This window comes from Anas platyrhynchos, chromosome 18 (genome assembly GCF_047663525.1).
Source record: "Anas platyrhynchos isolate ZD024472 breed Pekin duck chromosome 18, IASCAAS_PekinDuck_T2T, whole genome shotgun sequence".
NCBI lineage: Eukaryota > Metazoa > Chordata > Aves > Anseriformes > Anatidae > Anas > Anas platyrhynchos.
The window spans coordinates 13,151,437-13,172,828 of record NC_092604.1 but is presented as its reverse complement, the minus strand read 5'-3'; the positions used below and the strand labels follow the sequence as shown (position 1 = coordinate 13,172,828).

General features: G+C 41.0%; 1 protein-coding gene across 3 annotated transcripts in view; it reads right to left on the bottom strand.

The window, feature by feature from the left end:
• Positions 1–21,392, bottom strand: part of NEK6 (NIMA related kinase 6) — a 58,744-nt gene that overhangs the window by 19,284 nt on the left and 18,068 nt on the right. For all 3 annotated transcript variants that reach the window (XM_027470936.3, XM_038164935.2, XM_072025271.1), the window contains 6 exons: positions 18,289–18,416; positions 11,498–11,638; positions 10,492–10,554; positions 7,188–7,298; positions 3,615–3,723; positions 2,267–2,374 (listed from right to left, as the gene is read on the bottom strand). In XM_027470936.3, coding sequence (XP_027326737.1) covers positions 2,267–2,374; positions 3,615–3,723; positions 7,188–7,298; positions 10,492–10,554; positions 11,498–11,638; positions 18,289–18,381 — 625 coding nt within the window. In that variant the 5' untranslated portion in view covers positions 18,382–18,416. The remainder of the gene's footprint in view (positions 1–2,266; positions 2,375–3,614; positions 3,724–7,187; positions 7,299–10,491; positions 10,555–11,497; positions 11,639–18,288; positions 18,417–21,392) is intronic.

Here is a 21,392-nt window from a genome sequence, read left to right as displayed (position 1 = left end):
TGTCCATGCCCCCACAGCACAGCACACAGTCTCCAAAATTGCTCACTGCCGCTCCGTTAGCATTTTGCATCTCATTCACCTGTTTCCAGGATGCTGTTGGTCTGAGAAGTGCAAGGTTCACACACAAGAGGCTCAACTCTTCCTACAGGAGCCTTCTCAATTAAGAGAGAGCAACCCTGGTAAAGGTCACGAGCTCGGCTTACATGTGCAGCGAGCTTCCCAGCCCCAATTTATCCTTATTAATGTACTAAGTGCAGCAGTCAAGCTAGATAAGATCATATAATTAGACATGGTCATATTTTTGCCTGTTCAAACGATGAGATTGTAACTTTCAGTGAAGAGGATTTATTTTAATCTATTAGGTATAGTGTGCATATCCAAGGGTAACTTTTGATGCAAAGGAAAATTAATATTTTAGAGAAGTAAACTGGAGAAACATCTCACTTTTTCTAAGCACACATAAAATAAGGCATACATCTTCCTTCTTTACTTAGAAGTGGACTTCGAAGCCCAGTGTCATTGCAGAGTACTCTCAAATAAGTTTGCATTCATTTAAAGAAACAATCGAGCAAAACTTGTACTCGGTGGAGGAAACTGCACAAATGAAGACAAATAGTGAAACAAACAAGTTGTGTGTTCCAAAATCAACCGAGAGCACTGAATGTAAGAGAGCTTTGATACCATGCTAAAGGCAAGGATCCTTCTCTGCTGGAATACAGAAATACCTCTGACTCAACAAATACAGCCGCATCAACAGGAATGGAAAATCAGCCATCTCTCAACAGAGTACAGACACTCAGGGGAAAACTAATAATTATGAAATATTTTATACTGTAAGTCAAAGGATGAACTGTGTACACTGTATACTTTCCTATAGTATTGCAGTTAATACTAACAGTACTTTTTTTCCTATGCAGAAGCAGTTTCTGTGTAGTTCCTTCATGTTATCAAAACATCAATATTTATCTTTTGATTCATGCTGAAAATACATTCTCCTCAGAAGAAATGATTTTTCCACAATACCTCAACTTGTAGAGATGAAAACATACAATAAGATTATTTTTTTTTAAGAATGCTCTTATGAGACAGGAGAAAAAGCATACCGTCACTCTGGTTTTCTAGTTTGGCTTTCTCTTGTAAGATCACACACAGAGGTTTGTTTTTGTAAGAAATAAGGTTTCTTTGCCAGATTTTGTAGATAACTTACTTTTTAGAAGTCTTAATGCAATTTTATAATGATGCAAAAAATTACTTCTTTGCAACACATGAGAAGGTAACACTAATAAAGAAAAACTGTGATATCATTTAAATTTATTAATTTAAAAAAGAAAGAAGCAACAGATATCTTATAACTTTAACAGACCTTTTATCAAAGACGTACAGGTTTACTTATAAGCAAACTTTGAAATCTATCTAAATGAAACCACTTCACAGATGCAAAACTGATCGGAAAACAGTTCACTATCAAAATAGAAAGCTACCTCAAGTGAAGTCCTGCAAAACACCCGATAGCCCCAGTTCTTTGAAGATATTCATTAACCACAGCAATGCTATTGCCTTTATGGATATCAAAAATCTGGGATGAGCCAGAGCATAGCAGAGTACAGAAGAATATTTCAGAGTGATCAGTGTGAGAGTCTGGAAACAGGATACAGTTCAGTAAGAATAAAAGCAGGGTACTACGCTTTGGTGGGAACAATATGCTGCACAGACAGTGGAGCAGGAAAACAACCTTTAGATACGTGGAAGGCATTAAGAAAACTTGGATCTTTAAAGCCTGAACTGAATTTCAAGTCAAGTCCCTCTCTGGAACAGACAAGCTTTGAGAGCTTTAAACACCTCCCTCACCTCAAACACCATCACAATCCCTGCTCAGGGGAAGATGTCTGAGAAGCATCTGCTAAAAAAAAGTTGTCTGTGTAACATCTAATTCTAGTAAGCAGAGTGCAGGCAAGCATGCTATTTAGAATGGAAAAGCTGCATTTGTTACATTTGCTTTACCAAGCCAGACATGCCAGAAAACAACAACAACAAAAAACAACACAACCATCATGTGGAGTTTTTAATAAAAAAAAAATCTAGTAATTTTTGTATGAAGACTCCAAATGTTTCAATAGTATTTAAAAAGGAAATCACAGAAAACAATGGTATGTGCCCACCAAATCAAACTTCTGTCATAACAAGAGGACAGAAACCACTTCCTTTGAACATCACAGCTAACAACTGTACAGCAGTGCTTGCTTAATGTCTAGAAGTATCATCTTACCTAAGGAATGTGCTGCAGTGGTTTTAGAACTAAAAAAACGGCCTAATCCAAGATCTCCCAGCTTCACCACCCCTGTGGCTGTTATAAACACATTGGCTGGTTTTATGTCTGCAAGGAGAAAAAGGTAGAAGGTCAAAGCCACAAAAGGTTATTTGGTTCTAATACTGCAATAGAAACATAGCCCGGAGCACTGCCTGTACAGGACAGGCTTGTGCAGAACTGTGTTTCTTCTCAGCTTTGATAGGCTGAGTCTTCCGTGACTTCAGGTTCCATACACACACAATACAGAACATACTTCCCAGCACACAAGAAATACCAGTGAGGGAAAAGTCGTAGGAAACAGCGTAACACAATAGAAGCAACCTCTTTCACTGACGGAATCAAAGGAATGCTTAAGTTTGCTTCCTTTTGGAAACAATCATTTTCTGCAGGAAACAGGACTGCCTGCGTGGTCCCCTGATACCACTGGCAAATTACTGTCCTACCACACGCAAATTCTGGGCTCTACGCAGCCTTTTTTGCTTGTGTAGATTAGTAGAATTCTGGTTTCCCAAGTAGCCAGATCAGGATACAAGTTAGATAGGCTATTTTCTCATGGGTCAAAGCAGACTAAATACACTTGGTTCCAAATTTCAGCTAACAACAGTAGAACTAACTCAGGTACAACTGATAAGCTACATGAGGGGTTAGATACAGGAGCAAAAGTGATACTACTCTGCTGAAAAAATGGTTAAGAATTCACTACTTCTAAGGAGAAAAGAAATAGCAGAAGCAGCACAAACTGGTATTAGTGCCTTTTGGGATGTTTGCACAAGTCCTTCACAAAGCATTTAAGTTATGCTGCAAGAAGCAATGTAATGTTTGGATAAAGCTCAAAGCAAAAAGTTCTAAGACAAGAGATTCAAAAATAATTAATGAAAATGGAGAACAGAGTATGAGAGCATGGGACATATTTGTATTAATATTTCAGAAAAGCTTCCAAGACAGGAAAACTCTTCTAAACTCTCTAAGGTCACAACTAATATAATGAAGACTATTTCTTAGAGTTCACTGTTATCTAGTAGTCTCAGCATTTTACTTCTGACACTTTTCTAATGGCAAGTTTGACACTTCTACTTAATATCAGTGTCTGGAATACAAAGCAGCTCATCTTCCTAATACCACACTCACTTCGGACTGAATCCTTTAACAATGAGGCAAAAAGACAGAAGGAGAAATCCATCTTGCAAGCTCCAGCCTCTCTAAACATGCATTGGCTGAACATCAGCATAATTGTTTTTGAATGTAGGCGCTTACTAATTGGAACATTATATTATTATTCAGTGAAAAGAGACTGAATTAATGTTACCTCTGTGCATCACCCTGCGGGAGTGCATGTGTTCAACTGCACTGCATAACTGCACAAAATATTTCCACACCGTCCTTTCCGGGATTAACCGTTTCTGCTTTTTAAAATACTGTGGAAGGAAATAAATAAAAGATCAGTCGAAAAGCAACATATTTGACTAGTTCCTGGACTCGTGTTAGTCAACTGCAGGTTGCTCGTGTCTTCCCAATCTGCAGCAGCATGACTTTTCTTCTGATTAGCTTTTAACTCCTTCTCTCTGTATGTAGACTTCAATGCAGTTCACTCATTAACAACTATTATGAAAAATATGCGTAAACAGGTTTGACATTTTTGAATGGACACCAATTATAATTAGCATTAATCTCCTTAATTACCTTGCAAAACATATTTAATGCCTCAAAACAACAAATGTCTCAAATATTTTGCCTTAAGTAACAAAAGATCATTAAAAAAATCTCATAAGCATTCGTTATTGTAGTCTATTAACAACAATAAGGAAATATGTTTCCCCTTCTAAAAAGATGGCCATAGCATCAATAAAGTATCTATATTTCTTCTGTGATCAGGTAGGATAATATATTCTATTTTAAGCATAATAGGAATATTAAATTAACTGAACTCTCTCCAGTGAGATTGCAAAGACACCGCTGATCAAGACGCCCAGATTTGGAAGGAGGCCGTTTTGTGTGCTTTTCTGCAGTGCCAAGCGTAGCTGAGTCCAGACTCTGTAGACTTCTGGGTGCTAAAAGCTCTCAGGCAAAATTATCAAAAGCAAAATGCATGCAATAAGAAGTAGTGCGTCTTGGGGATGGTTATCTCCAATACTTAATTCTTCCTCCCAAGTAACTTATTACAGGAATAAATAATCAGCTGTACACTCCAGTGGAGGCCAAATATGATGACGCATCTTCAAGTGCTCTTTTCCATTTCAGGAACACGCTACAGCTGGGTACATCGTGCAAAGTGCCACAGCCTCCTCCAATGCTTCCCAAAATTGCACTACTTCTGGTTATTGGTCCCTGACTTCTCATTGCTTCTTCCTGTGCTTGATACTGAGCAAGTTCTTCATCTGGAACGCTAACAAAACACATTTCTAATACACTTCCCTTCCAGTGGTTTAGGATTTATCCTCATCCTTTGATATACAAGGTATGACTGGATAACGACCATCTCTGAAACGCTGTATACCCTTCTAGCACTCTACAATCACATTTCTTTTGCATCGTACCCTTGAGAATTTCAGTCAGCAGCATGCAAGAGCAAGAATAAAGGAAGGAAATTGGCTGTTGCCCCTTTCTGCAACTTGTGCTTTTTCCTCTCAGCACAGACATCTGATGTCCGTTGTCACATTTTGTATTTTATGTGAAATGCTGTTACTGGATCGTGTTTGACTCAAGTAATGGCAAATTTTATTTTGCATATCAGCTGTGAAGGGGCACGACCGTGCAATTCCCCAGGCAGCAAGTCTGACAGCTTGCAACAGTTTCAAACCGAAACTTGATAGAGAGCACAGAGGAATTACAGAGGGTGAGGGATAAAGTGTTATATACACGATAATATTATTTAATTCTCATTAAAGTATTTAAGAGTGGATATGCAAGACCACAAGTGATAATTTTCTAAATGTCATGTCCAATAAGACTTGCCTGACATTTACAAGAGAGTCCCAACTCTCCAGTGAGTTATCCAGCAGCACTCTGTTACATCAGCTTTACAATACCTCATAAATAATGCAGGCAACAGGGGCGTGACAAAGACAGTCCCTGTTTTTATCACTCTCGCACCTTCAGAGTGTTGTTACTGCTGTTCCTACCGCCTCTCCGAAACTGAAAATCCTCACATAAGCTTAAATTCCCAAGGGACGGGTGGGGAGCAAGGGCGCCACAGAAGAGCAGGCAGCAAACCTCAGCTCGTCAATTTTACTTTCAAGCTATGTTTAGGAGGAGAATTTAATTCCCTCCTGGTTTTAGTTTGTTTTTTTTTTTTCCTTTTTCTTTTTCCTGTTTTTGTTTCCCCACCCTTTACTTAAAAAAATGAATTCAAATATTTGCACCAAAGGAATGGCAGCATTTATATGACCTTCACAAAGCCTCGTCTTCCTCATGACTGCAATAAACATACGGGAAAGCAGACCAGACTGGAGAGCATTGACAGAAAAAATTAAGTTACACTGTTGTTCCAGCTATCAACCTAAGAATGGGCAGAAAACAGAAAAATGTAACTCCTGTTTATTAAGGCATAAAAGAAATAATTTTAAGAAAATGAAATAACCAACCCCAACAGATTAAAAAAACATTTAAGTAGGGAAAATCTTAAACTAAAAGCTGTAAAAAGCTCAAATATTTTATATGATACCTGACAATTATGCTGGCAAAACTTTTTTAAGCTAAGACTTAAAAATGAAGAAAAATATTTGCACATCCCAGGGTGATCACAGCCCTAACTCCTACCCTCACAAGCCTTAACCGCAGCTACTAAGAGCCTGTGATGAACCACAGGCTTCCCAGGATCTGTTGGGAAAACACATGAGAAGCTGGAAACGAGCGCAGTGCTGAAAGAGGACACACGGGCAGGGCAGGGGCTCTCCTGGGCTGTCTCCTGCCCCTTGGAGAGTCCGACCCGCAAGGCACCGCGTGCTGCTGCAGCGAGGCACCAGCCTCCCCCTGGCCTCGGCCGCTGCCAGCTCGTCCCTAGGTCCGGAGCTGCTGCTGCTATCAGGGGTCTGTGGATTAGGTCCGTGTCTGGAATTTTGGGGCATTCCCCAGGAACTGCTCTGCCAACCACCCACCCCCAGCTTGCTCGCCCAGGGGGACTCTTCCCTGAGATGGAGCAGATTTTCAGGGAAGCTGTAAATTTAGCCACTGACTACGGACTGAATGGATAACTTGTTTGACAGCCTTTGGCCTAGTGCCTCATAGCTCTGCTGGCAAAGAAAACAAATCTGTTAATAAGATATTTTAACTGTGACAACAAGGAGGAGGAGAACTTTCCAAACATTCATTTATGATAATTACAGAATAATGATGGCAAAAAAACAGGTAAAACATGGAGAGAAGGTTGAGAGTGCTAACAAACATGATATAACACATCTGTTCTCACAAGGGATGTATGTCTAAAGATTAACACGTCAAAGAAAATATAAAAGCAGGTGGTAACAGCTTAACTAAAGCTGGTTTGCAGCAATACAAGTATTCCTGAGAGCGACATAAGAGAAGAGCAAGTACTTGAAACATTTTCTCAACCCCAAATCCCTGTTGCAAGGAAAGTCAATACGCTTCCTTGAATGTCTTCAGTGGCAGACAGGCTATGTGAACACCGAATCTAACAATTAGATGTCCTCATCAATCACAGGTGGGATGAATCAGCCTTGCAAAGTAAGGCACACATCCCACCAACCCACACGGAGACCTGCTCCTGTCTGAAGCAGCAGGCAGGGCGAGCAGCAGCCCCTGCTGCATCCCACCTGCCCGCAGATGCTCAGTCTCGGTCCCACCGTCACTGCGAGAGGAGCATCAGTCATGGGGCTGCTGCCTCCTGGCTGTTTGTACCCCTTCAGAATGGACACTTCCTTACCTTAATCATCTGGGAGAGATCTCCAGCATCTGCCAGCTCCAGGACAATGTTAAGCTCATTGTCTTCAATGAAAGAGTCCAAATACTTAATTATATTGGGGTGGTTCAGTTGCTGCAGATAGAGGAAGTGCAAGGAAAAAATTATAACAGTGTAGTAACAACTCAAAGATACAAAACTTGTACCATTTTTGTAATCATTAAGCAAAATGGTTGATAATAGGTGCAACTACAAACTGCTCTAGGTAACTGTACGCAGAGAGCACGTCAGAAACAAGTTCATTTATCAAAAACATAGCTTAATAAAAGTCTCTTGCATAACCAGCAGTATGGCCCAGAACAGGGTGAAGCAGCCTTTTCTCTTGTAAACTCACAAAGTATTTAAAAGCAACATTCCGAAAGACACTCAGTAAGCAATAACTGTTTTTTTTTCCCTGTTAGAATAATAATAATGAAAAAAACACATACAAATCAATTACTGATTACTGTACTTGATAAAAACGAGTAAAATTCAACAAAAATTTTGATGGAAGTAAAATAACATACAAATTACATTCATTATGTTAGTCTATTATCCCTATTATTTATGCTTACATTTTCACTTATTACTTCCATTTAAGTATAGCTTTTTCTTATATTCACAACTGGTATTGTACTTTTTATTTTTTCTCATCTGTTTCTTAAAAATTTGCAGCTTCTCAGATTGTTATGCTTTATTCACAGGACTAAATTAAGAAACTGGCTCAACAAATTAAAATTTCCATTTTGATACTTTATGTCTGAATTTCTTAAAACGGAAAACTAATCGCTTAGAAGGTAACGGAGTACCCAGATTTCTCTAGTCACTCGCTCTTGCTCATTTTGCATGACATTATCTTTCTCTTGTGCTCTTAGAAATGCAGTGAATTTAGAAACTACCAAAGTGAGCATTTCATCTACAAAACAGCTGTGACTCAACCTGCCTATTTCAGGGGTTACAAAGCCAAAAGAAACACTGTTATGATCCATCATGCTAATCACGCCTCTCTGCATGCACATTAGGGGATAGATTCTCCTTTGCGATGCCTCGACACTAACGCACATTAGTGTTAATGGGATCCATGTGCAGGCATCAGGAGAAGAGCATTCCCACCAGACCAAGCCTTAAATAAATAATAAATAAATAAATAGCAGAGCCCACCATTTCTGCTGAAATTTCTTTCACATGTCTGCCCTCAGGTACATCGATCAAAGACCAACTTCCAGGCAAGAAAGCACCAAAAGCAGGAGCAGAACGGATATGGGTACGGTGTGCTCCCCGGGATGCCTCATGGCCCCCACAGCATCGCACAAGCTGACACAGCACAGCCAACGCCAGGACGCTGCACGCTGCTCTTACTGATAAAGGTAAGCCTCCGACTCGTGAGTTGCTTTCTATCTCCTGTAGGCTGCTCTGCCAGGAAAACTCTCCTGAGTTCCCAAAGGCAACGGGGAGTTCAAGCAATCACACAAACCTTCCTCTAAACCTCAGCACCATGTGCCAATAAATTGCATCAAAATACAACAACCCTAACAAGGAATGCAGACCGCACACCTTTGGAGACTTACCATGCTCATGTTCCCCCCCGCAGCCTCTGTTTAGTTTACTGCATATAACAAAACTCAACTACTCACACACATTGTTTAACTAACACAAAGATTTTAAATACATTTTTTCCACGAAAGAACAAACGTGCACTTTTTATTGACATAATTTGTATTGATTTAAAGAAACTCATCAGCTCTAAAGAGGGATGTTTCTTCTGTAACAGTGAAGTCACACAAGGTCACAAACAAGACACCCGTGCCACTGTGCTAACTTCTGTGATGGCTCTGTGGACAAGCAGACATCCAAGCGCTGCCCACGAGCAGCTGGAGCTGCCACCACCCTTTGCTGAGGCTGAGCAGCAGGATGAGCACTCTGGAGGGAGCCTTACCAAGCTCCTTCCTCTGCTGGAAAATGTGGGAGACTGCCCACAACCTGCCCAAGGTGTGAATGCAGGCGTGTACATTTTCTCTACCTTTTGTCTCACAGACCTTTGGACTCTGTTTCCCCGGAGCAGCTGGGCAGAGCACTCTGGATACGCCAAATCTCCGTGCTCCACTCTTCCTTTTGTCAAGCTTATTATAAATAAGTAAATTGACTCAGGGGTTATTTCTGTAACTACGGTCTATGCCTGTGGCATAACGAAGGCTACCTGGAATCTCTTTTGTCAGAAGCAAAGTATGTTAACTCCCACAAATCCTTAAATGTGAAAAACACTGCGAACACCTTATCTTGGGTTAACGACATTTCCTATTTCGTTAACGCATCCTAGAAAGTTTGATGGCACAGCAGTGCTGGGAACTTCAGTCCCAGCACATCCTCAGACATGCCTTCAGCCACCTCCACGCTGCTGCAAGGACAGGCAGCACGGAGCTCTCCGTTAGCAGGAGACGAGCTGCAGGCAGGCTCTGACACGTTGCGTGTCGTAAGGCACGGGGCGACGCGCGCTCAGCTGCTGACTGGCAGGCGCTGGAGCCGGCCGGATGAACCCGGATGAACAAAACCAATCCCATTTTATCAGCTGGCAGTTTTCAAAGCAGAGCTGCACTCTGCTGGCATCATGGAAACTCATTCCCCTGGGAGCTCCAGCTGCTACAGGAAAACGCACAAACAAGAACTTGCAGGCACGCTACTCTGCTTGGAAGACTACCGCTGAAGACTTCAGAATAAACATGGATATTGCTTAATTTCAGACAAACAGAGGTTTTTAACTTAAATACATGGGCTTGGAGCCAACAAAGCACAACGTGTACGTATTTTCCACAAACGTTTTGAAATAAATTATTGAGAAAGCAAAGATCATTAGTGGGTTTAATCACTTTAAAAGCACTGTCTGGTTTCAGAGTTTGCACCTACACTACCATTTTTCACAAGTGTATGTACACATGTAACATGACAGACATGCAAAACTTCTTCCCTTTAGCAGGTTCATTAATCAGCTTATTTTAAAGAGAAACAAATCAAAATACAAAGCACAGAACTTGCATACCTCTCTGGAGTAAGAGTACTTGGTGTATTTTTCTATGACAGATTTTTAATAGATTCCTTAGACAACTGGCAGAAAACTCAATTGGATAATGCTTTTAGATAGAACTTATATAATGCAGACATTTTAGCTTGCAAAAGAAAGCAGTCTACTAAGATTGTATGTGCCCTATGAGCTTTATTTGCTATGAAAGGCAAACCTGAAAACATTTTTTCCTCAAAACAAAAAATTGAAGAATAAGAATTGTAAAATTCTTACCTTCAAGAGGTCAATTTCTTTAATGCAATCTTGCCTAGCCTTGGCATCCATCATTTCAAAAATCTACAAAGGTAAAAACACAGATTAAAATGAAATAATAAAAACCAAGAACTTACTTAACAGGAAATTTGTCTTTTGTCCCTCACTTCGCATAGCCTGTACTGTAATGAGTATACATACAACACTCAGATCAAAGAGAAACATTTTCTTTATTTTGAAATTAGTAAAGTACCAGCAATAAGGTAAAATTAATTGTAGAACCTGTAGGCAATATTCTAAGCAGCAAAAAAAAAAAACTAAAGATACTAGCTTGTGAATTTGCTGTCATCATTTTCGAACATTTAGCTTACTACTTTTTCACATGGTAAATAAAAGACAAACTGTTTTTTTTCCTTTTAAATAACACTACACAATACTTTATGCTGAGTTACAAATCAATACTGCTGTCATGAAAGCTTTTCTGAAATTCTTCTGAAGTCTCCAACAAGCACGAGCATTTCTTTTGTCTTTTATTTCAGCACTTGGGAGCCTGGCCACCAAGCAGTCCAGCGGCTGCCCCCGCACGCCCAGGTATCGCCACCACCTGCAGAGGGGGGAAGAGGAGCCAGCACCTCCAGCTGCCCCTCCTGCCCTCGCCTCCCGCGGCTGGGCTGTGCTGAGATGGCAGAGTCTTGTCTGTATGACGATGGCCATTAGAGCCTTGTTCTTTCCCACACATTTAATAATAAACCTTTTTTATAAGGTAAAAAATGAAATTAAAAATAAATATGAAATTACACTGCTGTTATTATTGCTACATAACCGTGATTTACAGAATAACATCAGACCAGATCATCCAATGGACTCAAACAGTGAGCTCTCAGTTTGTAAAACATTTTATAGCATTATTACTGCTGACAGAAGAACACACTTCTGAGTCAGATGCCTCTTTTTTAGATCTGCGTAGACACCTAAAGCATTCCCATTCTACTTGCTAAGCAGTAACACTTTGAATTTAAATGCTTACCTGAACTTTCTTTAATGCCACAGGTTTTCTGTCCAGAAGACAAGTTGCTTTGTAAACTTCACTGAATTGTCCTCGTCCAATCTTTTTCTCTATCTGAAAGTCTGCCAGAGTGCAGCGGTATGGGTACGATGTTAAATGTCTCTGTTCAATTCAAAAGAAATTGAATCAATGAGCTACAAAAAGCAATAGAAAACCCAGAAACTTGCATTCCCAATCTGCCTCCTGTAAGACCCCAAACTAGCAGTCTAAGACTAATTGTGTGCAGGAGAATAAGGACAGAAGGCAAGAAAGACAAAGAAACCTGGTGTTGGAAATACAACAGGCCATGGAGTGGTCTGGCTTTCCTTTCCTCACCTGCAATTTGCTTTGTGCACTCCTTGCAGTGCTGCACCAGAGCAGAGATTTGTACAGAGCAGAGTTAACAACTCCAAGTGCACATGCTCTTGTGCTCTCATTTGTGAGGATCAGGAATTTATTCCAGGCTCATCAGTCCATAGATAATTCTGACCATAAATGCATTAATTTCCAGTAATTTGTTAGTAATGTAAGCTGAATTAAGTTAAACGACTTTTCTAAAAAGGAAGAACTCTTGCCTCCCATGTAAGCAGCTAATGAGCCCCAAAGTACCGTCTCCCTGGTCACACACCCGCTCATCTGCTTTGCCCACTTGGCACCTCGGAGGTGTGGATGCCTCCTGGGGAGCAGCCTCAGGTGAGCACGCAGCCGGGCAGGCAGACACAGCGGAATGAGGACCAGGGGCTCTGGGGACTGAATTGCTCCCTAGAGCCATTCCGGTCTCTTCTGTAATTAACGTGACCGCTAAACAATTTTTGAAAAAAAAATTATGAAAATAAATGACAAAGTTGTTGAGCATGCCAAGTAGACTATTTTTAAGCTTCAACATCTTGAGCCATTTCAGAGTTCCCACCGAAAAACGCAAAAAGCAATTAGCCAAGTACACAAGGGAAGTTGTGGGGACAGTTTCCCAGGGACTCAGCTGTTGTTTAAGTTGCATCTTCAGCAGACAACCCCAGCGAGCGTCCAGGAAGAGCAGGCCACAGAGGCTGGAAGCTCAGGGAGGTGACTGTTGCTGCTACTGTAATTTCCTAACCCAGAGGGCTGGGAATGGAAATAGGATTTAAAATGCAAGTAAAGCTTTCAGTCCAGTAACTTCTACCAGTGGTACATACAAGCCAGAGTGACGGCGTCTCACAGTGTATGTTTCTTACAACTAAGTTTGAATTTCTTCCATTTGCAACAGGAATAAAAATTGTTACTACTCAATAAAAAAAATAAATATCAATCAGGTATTTATATAAATCACTTTAGCTGGTCAAAACAAAGGCATCAGCATACAGAATTGCAAACCACTTTTATCTCATTAAACCACAGAAAGATATAAAAGCGTTCCCCTTAAGCGTGCACCTCCTCAGCCATGGCTCTTCTTGAGCAGTAAGAAAGTTTGAGTAAAAGATTTTCTACCCTGGAGTTCAGAATAAAGGTAACACTTGCAGTGTGATTTTATGATGTTAGTGAAGTGACAGGAGGTATGTGTGTGTCCCAACCACTTTTGCACGGTTAACATATAAAGTCTGCTTGCCTTGCTGGAGTTAATGCCGGATGACGACTGGACACCTTAGCTGATATGTTCTGGCATCCTCCAGGACTACAGCTGCACATTTACATATGCAATGACCTAGATTTGCATTTGCTATCACAACCTATCAGACCTAATTAAAGTAATGGAGCTTTCATACAGGCTGCATGTTTGACTGCAGTGTAAGCCAGAGAGCGTGCCCAGGTGCGACCAAAGCCTATCAGAAAGCTCCCCATTGACTGGGGCAGTCCACTTTCCCACAAGTCTGCTTAAACTTAATCTTCTCTTGTGCTTTTTTGTACTTAAATGTAAGCAGGTAGCTCTTACAAATAACATCACACATTAAGCGTACCTAATATCAACCTCCTCAGAACAGCATCCCCATAGACTGGCCTGACATACATGTCATTTGTGTCATGACTTATGGCAGTGAAGTGTTAAAGAAGTAGAAATAGGAGGGGAAAAAATGCGAATCACTACAAATCTGAAGACATTTTGATAATTTGGCAATTTGCACACTTTGGTTCGCAGGGCAGCTGTAGGAAAGGGACAGTCTGCGAACAGCTCATTTTGAGACAAAGGCTGTTCTCTTTGTCCACACAATGAAGTCTCATTGTACTCTATTAAAAAAAAAAAGAAAAAAAAAGCCAAAGATTAAAGTCAATTAATTCCTCATTCAAATAAAGAGGCTATTCATTTTTCAGAAAAAACACAGAGATTATTGCAGGAACAAGCTATTCTGGACAACATCCTTGGCGTACATGTCCTCTTTTAGATGTAATCATTGATGCAAAAGCAATAATTTTGAAGCTCACAGAAATATGTGGCGATGGCCTTCTGCAAAATACTTAAGGGAGAAGTTTACCAGAACTTTCAGCCTGAAAATTTGAGGTTTTATGAGGTTCTGCAAAACAGAATCAGCAAGATTTTGTAAAAAAAAAACAAAACAAAACAAAAAACCAACAATGCAATAAAAAAGTTATTTTATCTTGCATGCCCGAGTAGATACACTGCAATGGTAAGAAATTAATTAAAGCTGACGAGGAGTCTCTACATACCAGATTATAAAGCAACACAAGCAATTGCAGAGAATGACAGTACTAAAAAAAAATACCTTGCCATATACTTGCTCTTTCATGACAGGTTGTAGTTTCCACTCGTGCTTCCACATTTTCAGGGATGTCTGTTACAATGCCACCAAAGAAATATCCTGAACTATTTACTGACTGAGAGACTTGTTCCTCTTTAAGGAAAAGTGTCTCCAATACACTGATGCTCAGCAGCTTACTCGGCACTCTCCATTCAATGGCACAGGGAGCAAGGGAAAGGATAGCTCCTCTGCTCTTGTGAATGTGAGACCAATAAATCTACCACTAAGTAAGTAATTTTCAAATAATAAGGGGAAAACCTGAGCAGTCCTGGGAGAACTGCCCCAGCAGCCCTTCCTGCAGCCGTTAACCTGGAGTTTCAGGCAAAGGCCAACACTGAGCGGTGAGAGACTAAGCACAGAAAGGCCAGTGAAATACTGACCAGCCACAGAGCAATGCCTGCACGACTGCTTCTCCCAGTAGTATGGGAAGACAAAAAACAAGCCTGAATAAGCCAAAAAAATGGGACTGTTCACCGCTAATTAATGCTCAGGGTTTATACATTGTGCAATGTTGATTAATAATAAATTCAATTGTTTTATTGTTGTGTGATTGCCATGTGGGGAAACCAGCACTGGTCATCAGTCTGCACAAGTGGCTACAAGGTTGCACGATGCTTAGATTATTTTTAATCAACCAAAAAATTGCTAAAGATCGGTTAATCAACAGTTAAAAAGTCAGACACTACAATCTTTAGATACCAATAAAAGCATCTTCCTGTAGAGCCATGAAATGAAATATTCTTCAGAAGAGTAAAAACATACTCGCCCAATTAATTTTCTGAAATCTCATTAAAAAATTTAGCCTGACTAAGTCATACACTTCTGACCTGAATTTTAATTATCTTCACGCTGGATATAAGTTTTTTTTCCTGATATTTGCAATGCATCATTAATTTTAAAGCAACTGTTTCCTTGCTTCTAAAGTGCATACTTCATCTGAATGACATTTACCGTAAACTAATTTCACCTTTAAAAGACATCTGTGATAGTAGATGGAGAAGCTTCAGCCCCTACAGTTGAACACGTATACATTATAAGCAATGATTTACTATGAACATCAGTGTTTCAAACCCTTTTATGATGTCCCAAATTGTACACCCATCTCACTCAATGATGCTTACCTGAAAAGAATTTCGTATACTTTGAGGTTGGAATTCCAGCGTGAATTTATGAGAACACTTAGAACAGATTGATTAAAAAAAAAAAAAAGAAAAAAAAAAAGAAGAACTTCTGGGCTCACAAGAGATGAGAAAACTTTTAAAATATGGATTATCTTTCAAATGGGTAGTCAAGTAATTATTGAAGAATACATCAGGTTTTTCATTTTGCAGCTTCAAAACCAGACTACGCTGCCATTGTAAGGTATCCTAAACCTGGACTGTTACCTAGAATTTAAAGTTTGCTTTAAGGAAGAACTTGGCTTGAATTTCAAAGTTTTAACATCTGTATCAGCAGGTATCTGTACTAGTTTATGAAGAGGAAAGAGATAAATACCAGCTTGAAAATAGCGGACCACATATTCACATCAATAAAGGAATTCATGTTAACATAGAAATAAGCTAAGCACTTCAGAAAACAAACTGCAGTGTCTTTGCTGTTTATATAGTTTGAAAGTTTATATAGTATGAAAACTACATAAAAAATTACAGCTCTGTATTTCATGTCACTGGTTTATTCCTCAATAACTTCCCCTTCCTATTGCTATAAACACAAGTAACTCTGAGATGTCAGTGACTGACACTTTCACTCAGAACATGACTGCAATGTGCTGTGTGCCTTGCTGACAAACTTCTTCAAGTCAGGTAGCCAGAAGCTAAACTGTGATTTTATATTCACTTACTCTGATTAGAAAACTTCTAAATACGAAGCCCTGCTCAGAACTACCTTCTTCTCACTAAGCTACAGCAGCTAAAGACAGGAGGAAGAGTCTGATACCCTCACTCACAGCTCTACTAACAAGTTACCTGACATCAAGTAACTTCTCGTTGATACCTGTGAAATAGAAGTAACACCTCTGTCAGCATGGAAAAATGCTTTAGGAAGCTGTGCAACTACAAGAAAAGCTTCTACAGGAGGAGCAGGCATTGGTCTTGCATTGGTCCCTGGGGGGGGAAGGGGCTGGCAGGAGGAGCAGGCCCTGCTGTACCAAACCCCTCCCTGCCTGCAGCAAAAACCCAGGCTCTGTCTCTTCTGCCTTCATCCCCGCCATGCACGGCACTTCTCGTAAGGCAACTTTAGTCAGATTTTTCTTTCCAAACCCTCCTCTCATCCATGCACTATTCTATAGCATGCCTGCACTGCTTACACCTTCACAAGAAAAAAAAAAAAAAAGAAAGATGTAATCTCAGATTCTTCCAGGTAAAACATACCAGGAAATTAAAAATTATACATAATTACGTTCCTGCAAAATGGAAAATCAGAAATATGTAATAAGCAATCATATCATGTCATCAGTGTAAGGTGGCCTGCCCTCTGAATACTAAATTTTTTGTTAATTTCTAAACTGCATTTGCTGAGCAGAGGCGTTTTTCTGGTAGATTGCATATTTTGTTATTTGTTTTTCAGCTTCCACCTTCTCTCCTCCCCTTTTTATCTTAAAAAAAAAAAAAAAAAAAAAAAAAAAAAAAAAAAAAAAACAAACACAAAAACCTTCCTGCAATCCTAATTCCAGACTAGATCATTCTCAGAACAGTTAATATACTTAGAGACCTCCATTAACACAACTTGGGTATTAGCAGAGTGGAGGGGAGGTTTCACTAACAATGACCATACAGCAAAACGAGCCCACTCAGCATCAGCAGAGCAGCAGAACATAGATTATTAGCTACTAATTACACTTAACTATGTCATTACAAATTCTAACATGTGCTCCAAGATGCCATGAATGTATCTGCTGCACAGGAACACTTCCTAATCTTGTTCATGAAATAATTACAGGGGCTCTATCCTGCCAAATGAGGCAGTAATTAACCCTAATTGCTCAAAATGCAACTGGCTAATTCTAGGAGATTAATCAAGGGGATTCAATTATTATTAAATGACTTAATATGACAAATTGCTACATTAGGAGAGGGGAGCTCTGCTCCATACAACGTATTTTCCAAGTAGTGCTGTATAAGATACATTCATTGTCATACTATCGTGTAGGCAACTCGTTGTTTTTGCAAACCCTGTACTGGGTTTTGATACCGCCTTCCTAATGACCATTTCTTGTTCAAGAAACCTTGAGCATCGCTGGCCTGCACAGCTGGAACAACAAATTAACACCCACGTGCCCTCCCCGTGGCAGTGTTACGCCACAGTTCCAATATTCTTCTTTCTGACAGCTTTTCCAAGATGCTTTTTATTCACTTTTCAAAATACAAACAAATAAAACTCATCTGGTCTGAAAAACAGCAAAACAGTCTGAAAAATTCAAGTTTTCAGAATTCACGAAACACAAGTTTCATGATTACAGTGAAGGTCTCACTGTTGTTTTATGACAGGGTCTAACCTTGTTTTAACCCACTGCTGCAGAAGGGTGGGAAGGGGAAGGGAGAGGAACCGCTACAGTGTAAGCTGATGACAGTATGGACAAAATATATTGCAGTAGAAATCTTCCAGAAACTCTCAGGAAATGAAGTCAGAGAGTCTACAATTTCATGTAGGATGAACTTTCTTGTATTTTGTAACTCTCTCATCAGCATTTGCTATTAATCTATACAAGGAAATAAAATACATTTATTCACTTACATTCAAACACCTGCCTTTTCTTCAAAGAATCACAGAGAAGAGAAAGCCAACACAGTTCATGTTTTTATAAGATGTTTTAAAAATACTTGCTTTAAGTGAAATTTAAAGTATTTCCTTTGTCTCTTATCATCATCAAAAATCGGACTCAGGAAACTCTGCCTGGCTGGCAAAATCCCAAGCTGGATATACCCTAGAACTGCCACAACTGTGCTATAAACAAAGGAAAAGGGAAAAAAAATTGCTAAGAATTCCCCACGCTTTGTAAAAGGCAGGGAAGAAAAGCAAAGAAGGGCCGAAGAGAGCCCCGCTTACCTGAGTGTCGTGCTGGTAGTCCTGGCCCGGCAGCTTGCAGAGCGCGCTGTTCTGGTCCCCCAGGTGGTGCGGGTGGTTGTGCTGCCCCTCCATGGTACCATGCCAAACCCTGCCTCACTCCGCGGGAGCTGCGAGCAACGCCAGAGAGAAGAAGGCTCGTCAGTGCCAATCCAACACGGGAAGCAAAAACTCTTCCTAGGGGTGTGCCCAGACGCGGCTGTGCAGCAAGGCAGCGAGAACTGATTCCGCCCCCTTCTTCCCCCCTCCGATGGGCTCCGTGTTTAAGTGGAACTCAGCAGCCCCAAACCTGGCACCCAGCAGTGCCCTGCGGGACCTTGGCTGGCCCTGATGCACCGCACACCGGCACGGCCATGCGTGAGCACGCAGCAACAGGTCACACTTGTGCCCACACCCCTGAGATAGCAGAACAAAAATACCTCGATGGCAAACATCAGGGGTATGCTTTCATGCTAAGAAAAATAGCAGAGAAGGGGTTTATTTGCTCAGTGGTACGTTATCTACAAAAAAACATTGCTTTTCTCAACTCCGGTACCACGGCTAACGGCGGGGAGAGGCGCTTCCCCTGGAGCTGCTGAGCGAGGGGATCCCTGCAGCACCAGGCACGCAGGGACGGCTGCAGAAAGGCCGGCACCTTCTCCTTTCACAAAACAAAAATGAACACCAGCTCACACCCTGCCACGATTCCTCAGCCTGAAGGAATTTCCAAACAGACCCTACATTGCCCGCTTTTAAAGCATTCAAGGCTCTCTGGAAATCTCAGGCACGTGCAATCAACGAGGCCATTCAACACAAGGAAAGGCGTGCTTTTCCCTAGGTCACATTTGGTAAGTTCTGGTTTAGGGTCTACATCTTCTGATCTTCCACAATACATCTTACAATCAACGTGAACCCAACTATCCACATGTTCTTCCAGAGATGGTAATAAATAATTCACACAGAGAAAGCCCCAAACGTCCTTTGTGATTCTTACACACTTGTTAAATTTGAAATAATTTAATTTAGTAATTTAATGGAATAATTTAATTTAATAATTTAATGGTCTGGGGTAAGGATCCAGCCCTGGGAGCAAAGCCAGTCCTCAGCAATGAGACCAGAGCATAGAGCACATGAACACATTGACGTCCCTTCCCCTCCAAAGGATGTGTGTGAGTTTTTTTGGCTTGCTAAACATCGTATTTCATAGCTGGTTATTCCTTATCCGTGCATGCTCTAGGTAAGATCTCATTTCAGAACCGCAGTGCTGCTGTCCTTAATGGTGACGAGAGGCATAATGGTGACAAGGTGAGATTTAGGGGCCAACAAAAGCATTTTCAGAAACTTGTTTCAGGAGTTTTGGCAAGTACTCACTCGGTGACAGAGCACAACCTGATCTCATTAGTGTATTAATAGTGCATGCCTGGCATTTGAGCAATGACTAATTCTTAATTTAAAATGCAAAGGTATTTTAAATATTTGGGGGGGTGTGCGGGGGGAGAGAGAAAACACGATGCAGAAGAATTTCTATTGCAAGTTGTGCTTGGTTCTTCTAACAGTTGTCAGTGAAGCGGGCTTTCAGCTCCAGCTTTCCAACACCAGCCACTGCAACGTGAGCACACGGCGCTGGGAAAAGCACCGGGAAAGGCTCCTCCTGGTCCTTAGGCGTATGAATGCTCCCTCCAGCAAGCACTCACTAGGAAAGAGGTGAAAGTGGGGATAGCGACCACATACGAAGAGACAAATGCAAGGGTTGCTCTTAGTAAAAGATGTTTGTCCAAGTCAGAACAGTGAAGCTCCAATGGAAGAAGAACCAAGGCCATGCCGGATGGGCTCTGAGCAACCCAATTCAGCTGGAGGTGGCCTTTAAGGTCCCTTCCAGCCCAAACCCTGCGATGATTCTAAGAAGAAAGATAATCACTACTAGCATGACACAGCTTGATTTTAGCATTCCTTCCGTTTCAGGTATCTGTAGACTTATTAGCAACAAAGGTGAACATTTAAAAAGGAAAAATAGGTCTCTCAACACCAACATTAAATCCTCCTATGAAATTCCTACCTTATATTATACTATATACTATTATTAAACTATACTATTATTTTATTATTCATTATTTTAAGAAAGGTCATTCACTAAAGGGAGAATGTAACACATGTTGCTTTTTTTTTTTTCATCTTTATTTATTTATTTATTCTTACCAAATCCCCAGGCACAGAGGAAACGCTGCTATAGAGCACGGGCTCTGACAGCCACCCTTTTTGCCACTCATCTCCCAAGGAATTTGGGAATTTCACATTTGCAGCCTCGAGATAAAAAGGCATGTCCATGCAGTGCACATGAAGTACCTGTAGTCTAACTGATCAAACATCTTATCTGCTGCCTCCTGCCTCAGGACAGGAACAGAGCCCAGAGAGAAGAGGCAGTTCCAGCTGAACATGAGAACCCCAGACATCTGATCACACACAAATCCGGGACGTTCCAGGGAAAACCACGGCTTTTTGGCTGCCACAGGAAGCTCAAGGTAGGGCTGCTCAATCCAGGGCTCAGACAACGGGAAGGCACCCAGCAGTTCGGAACAGCCCGGCCGCCACCAGCACGTAGGAGCATTTATTGGGAGGCGTGTTTGGGTTCGGTCACTGCTTGTTTAAAGTGCTACAGCTGGAAGCGAAGGAAGAGGCAAGAACCAAATATCAGCTTTGAAAAGAGATACGCAGGGCTCACATGACAGCCGCCCGCAGCCCGACACCTACGGGACAGCATGTCCTGCCCCAAGCTGTCAGCTCAGCTATTCTGGGCTGCTGGCAACCGCCGCATAGGTAGGCTGGGGGATCCTCGCGAGAGGCCCTGCAGATAGCAGCCAGGGACACAAAGGCACTCTGCGATGTCCAAAAAGGAACTCGGGTTGTACAGTGTCAAAATGCTGCCAGCTTTTTGAGAGTCCCATAATTTGTGCATGAAATTATCTCATGGATTCCAACAATTCACATGAAACACTTCCTTCTAACTAATGTAAGCATTTGCATAAAATGTAGTGTACCAAAAGCCACGCGTTCATTCCTCTGAGAATGACCGGTCTTCTCAAAGTCATTCAAGTGAGTTACAAACTCCC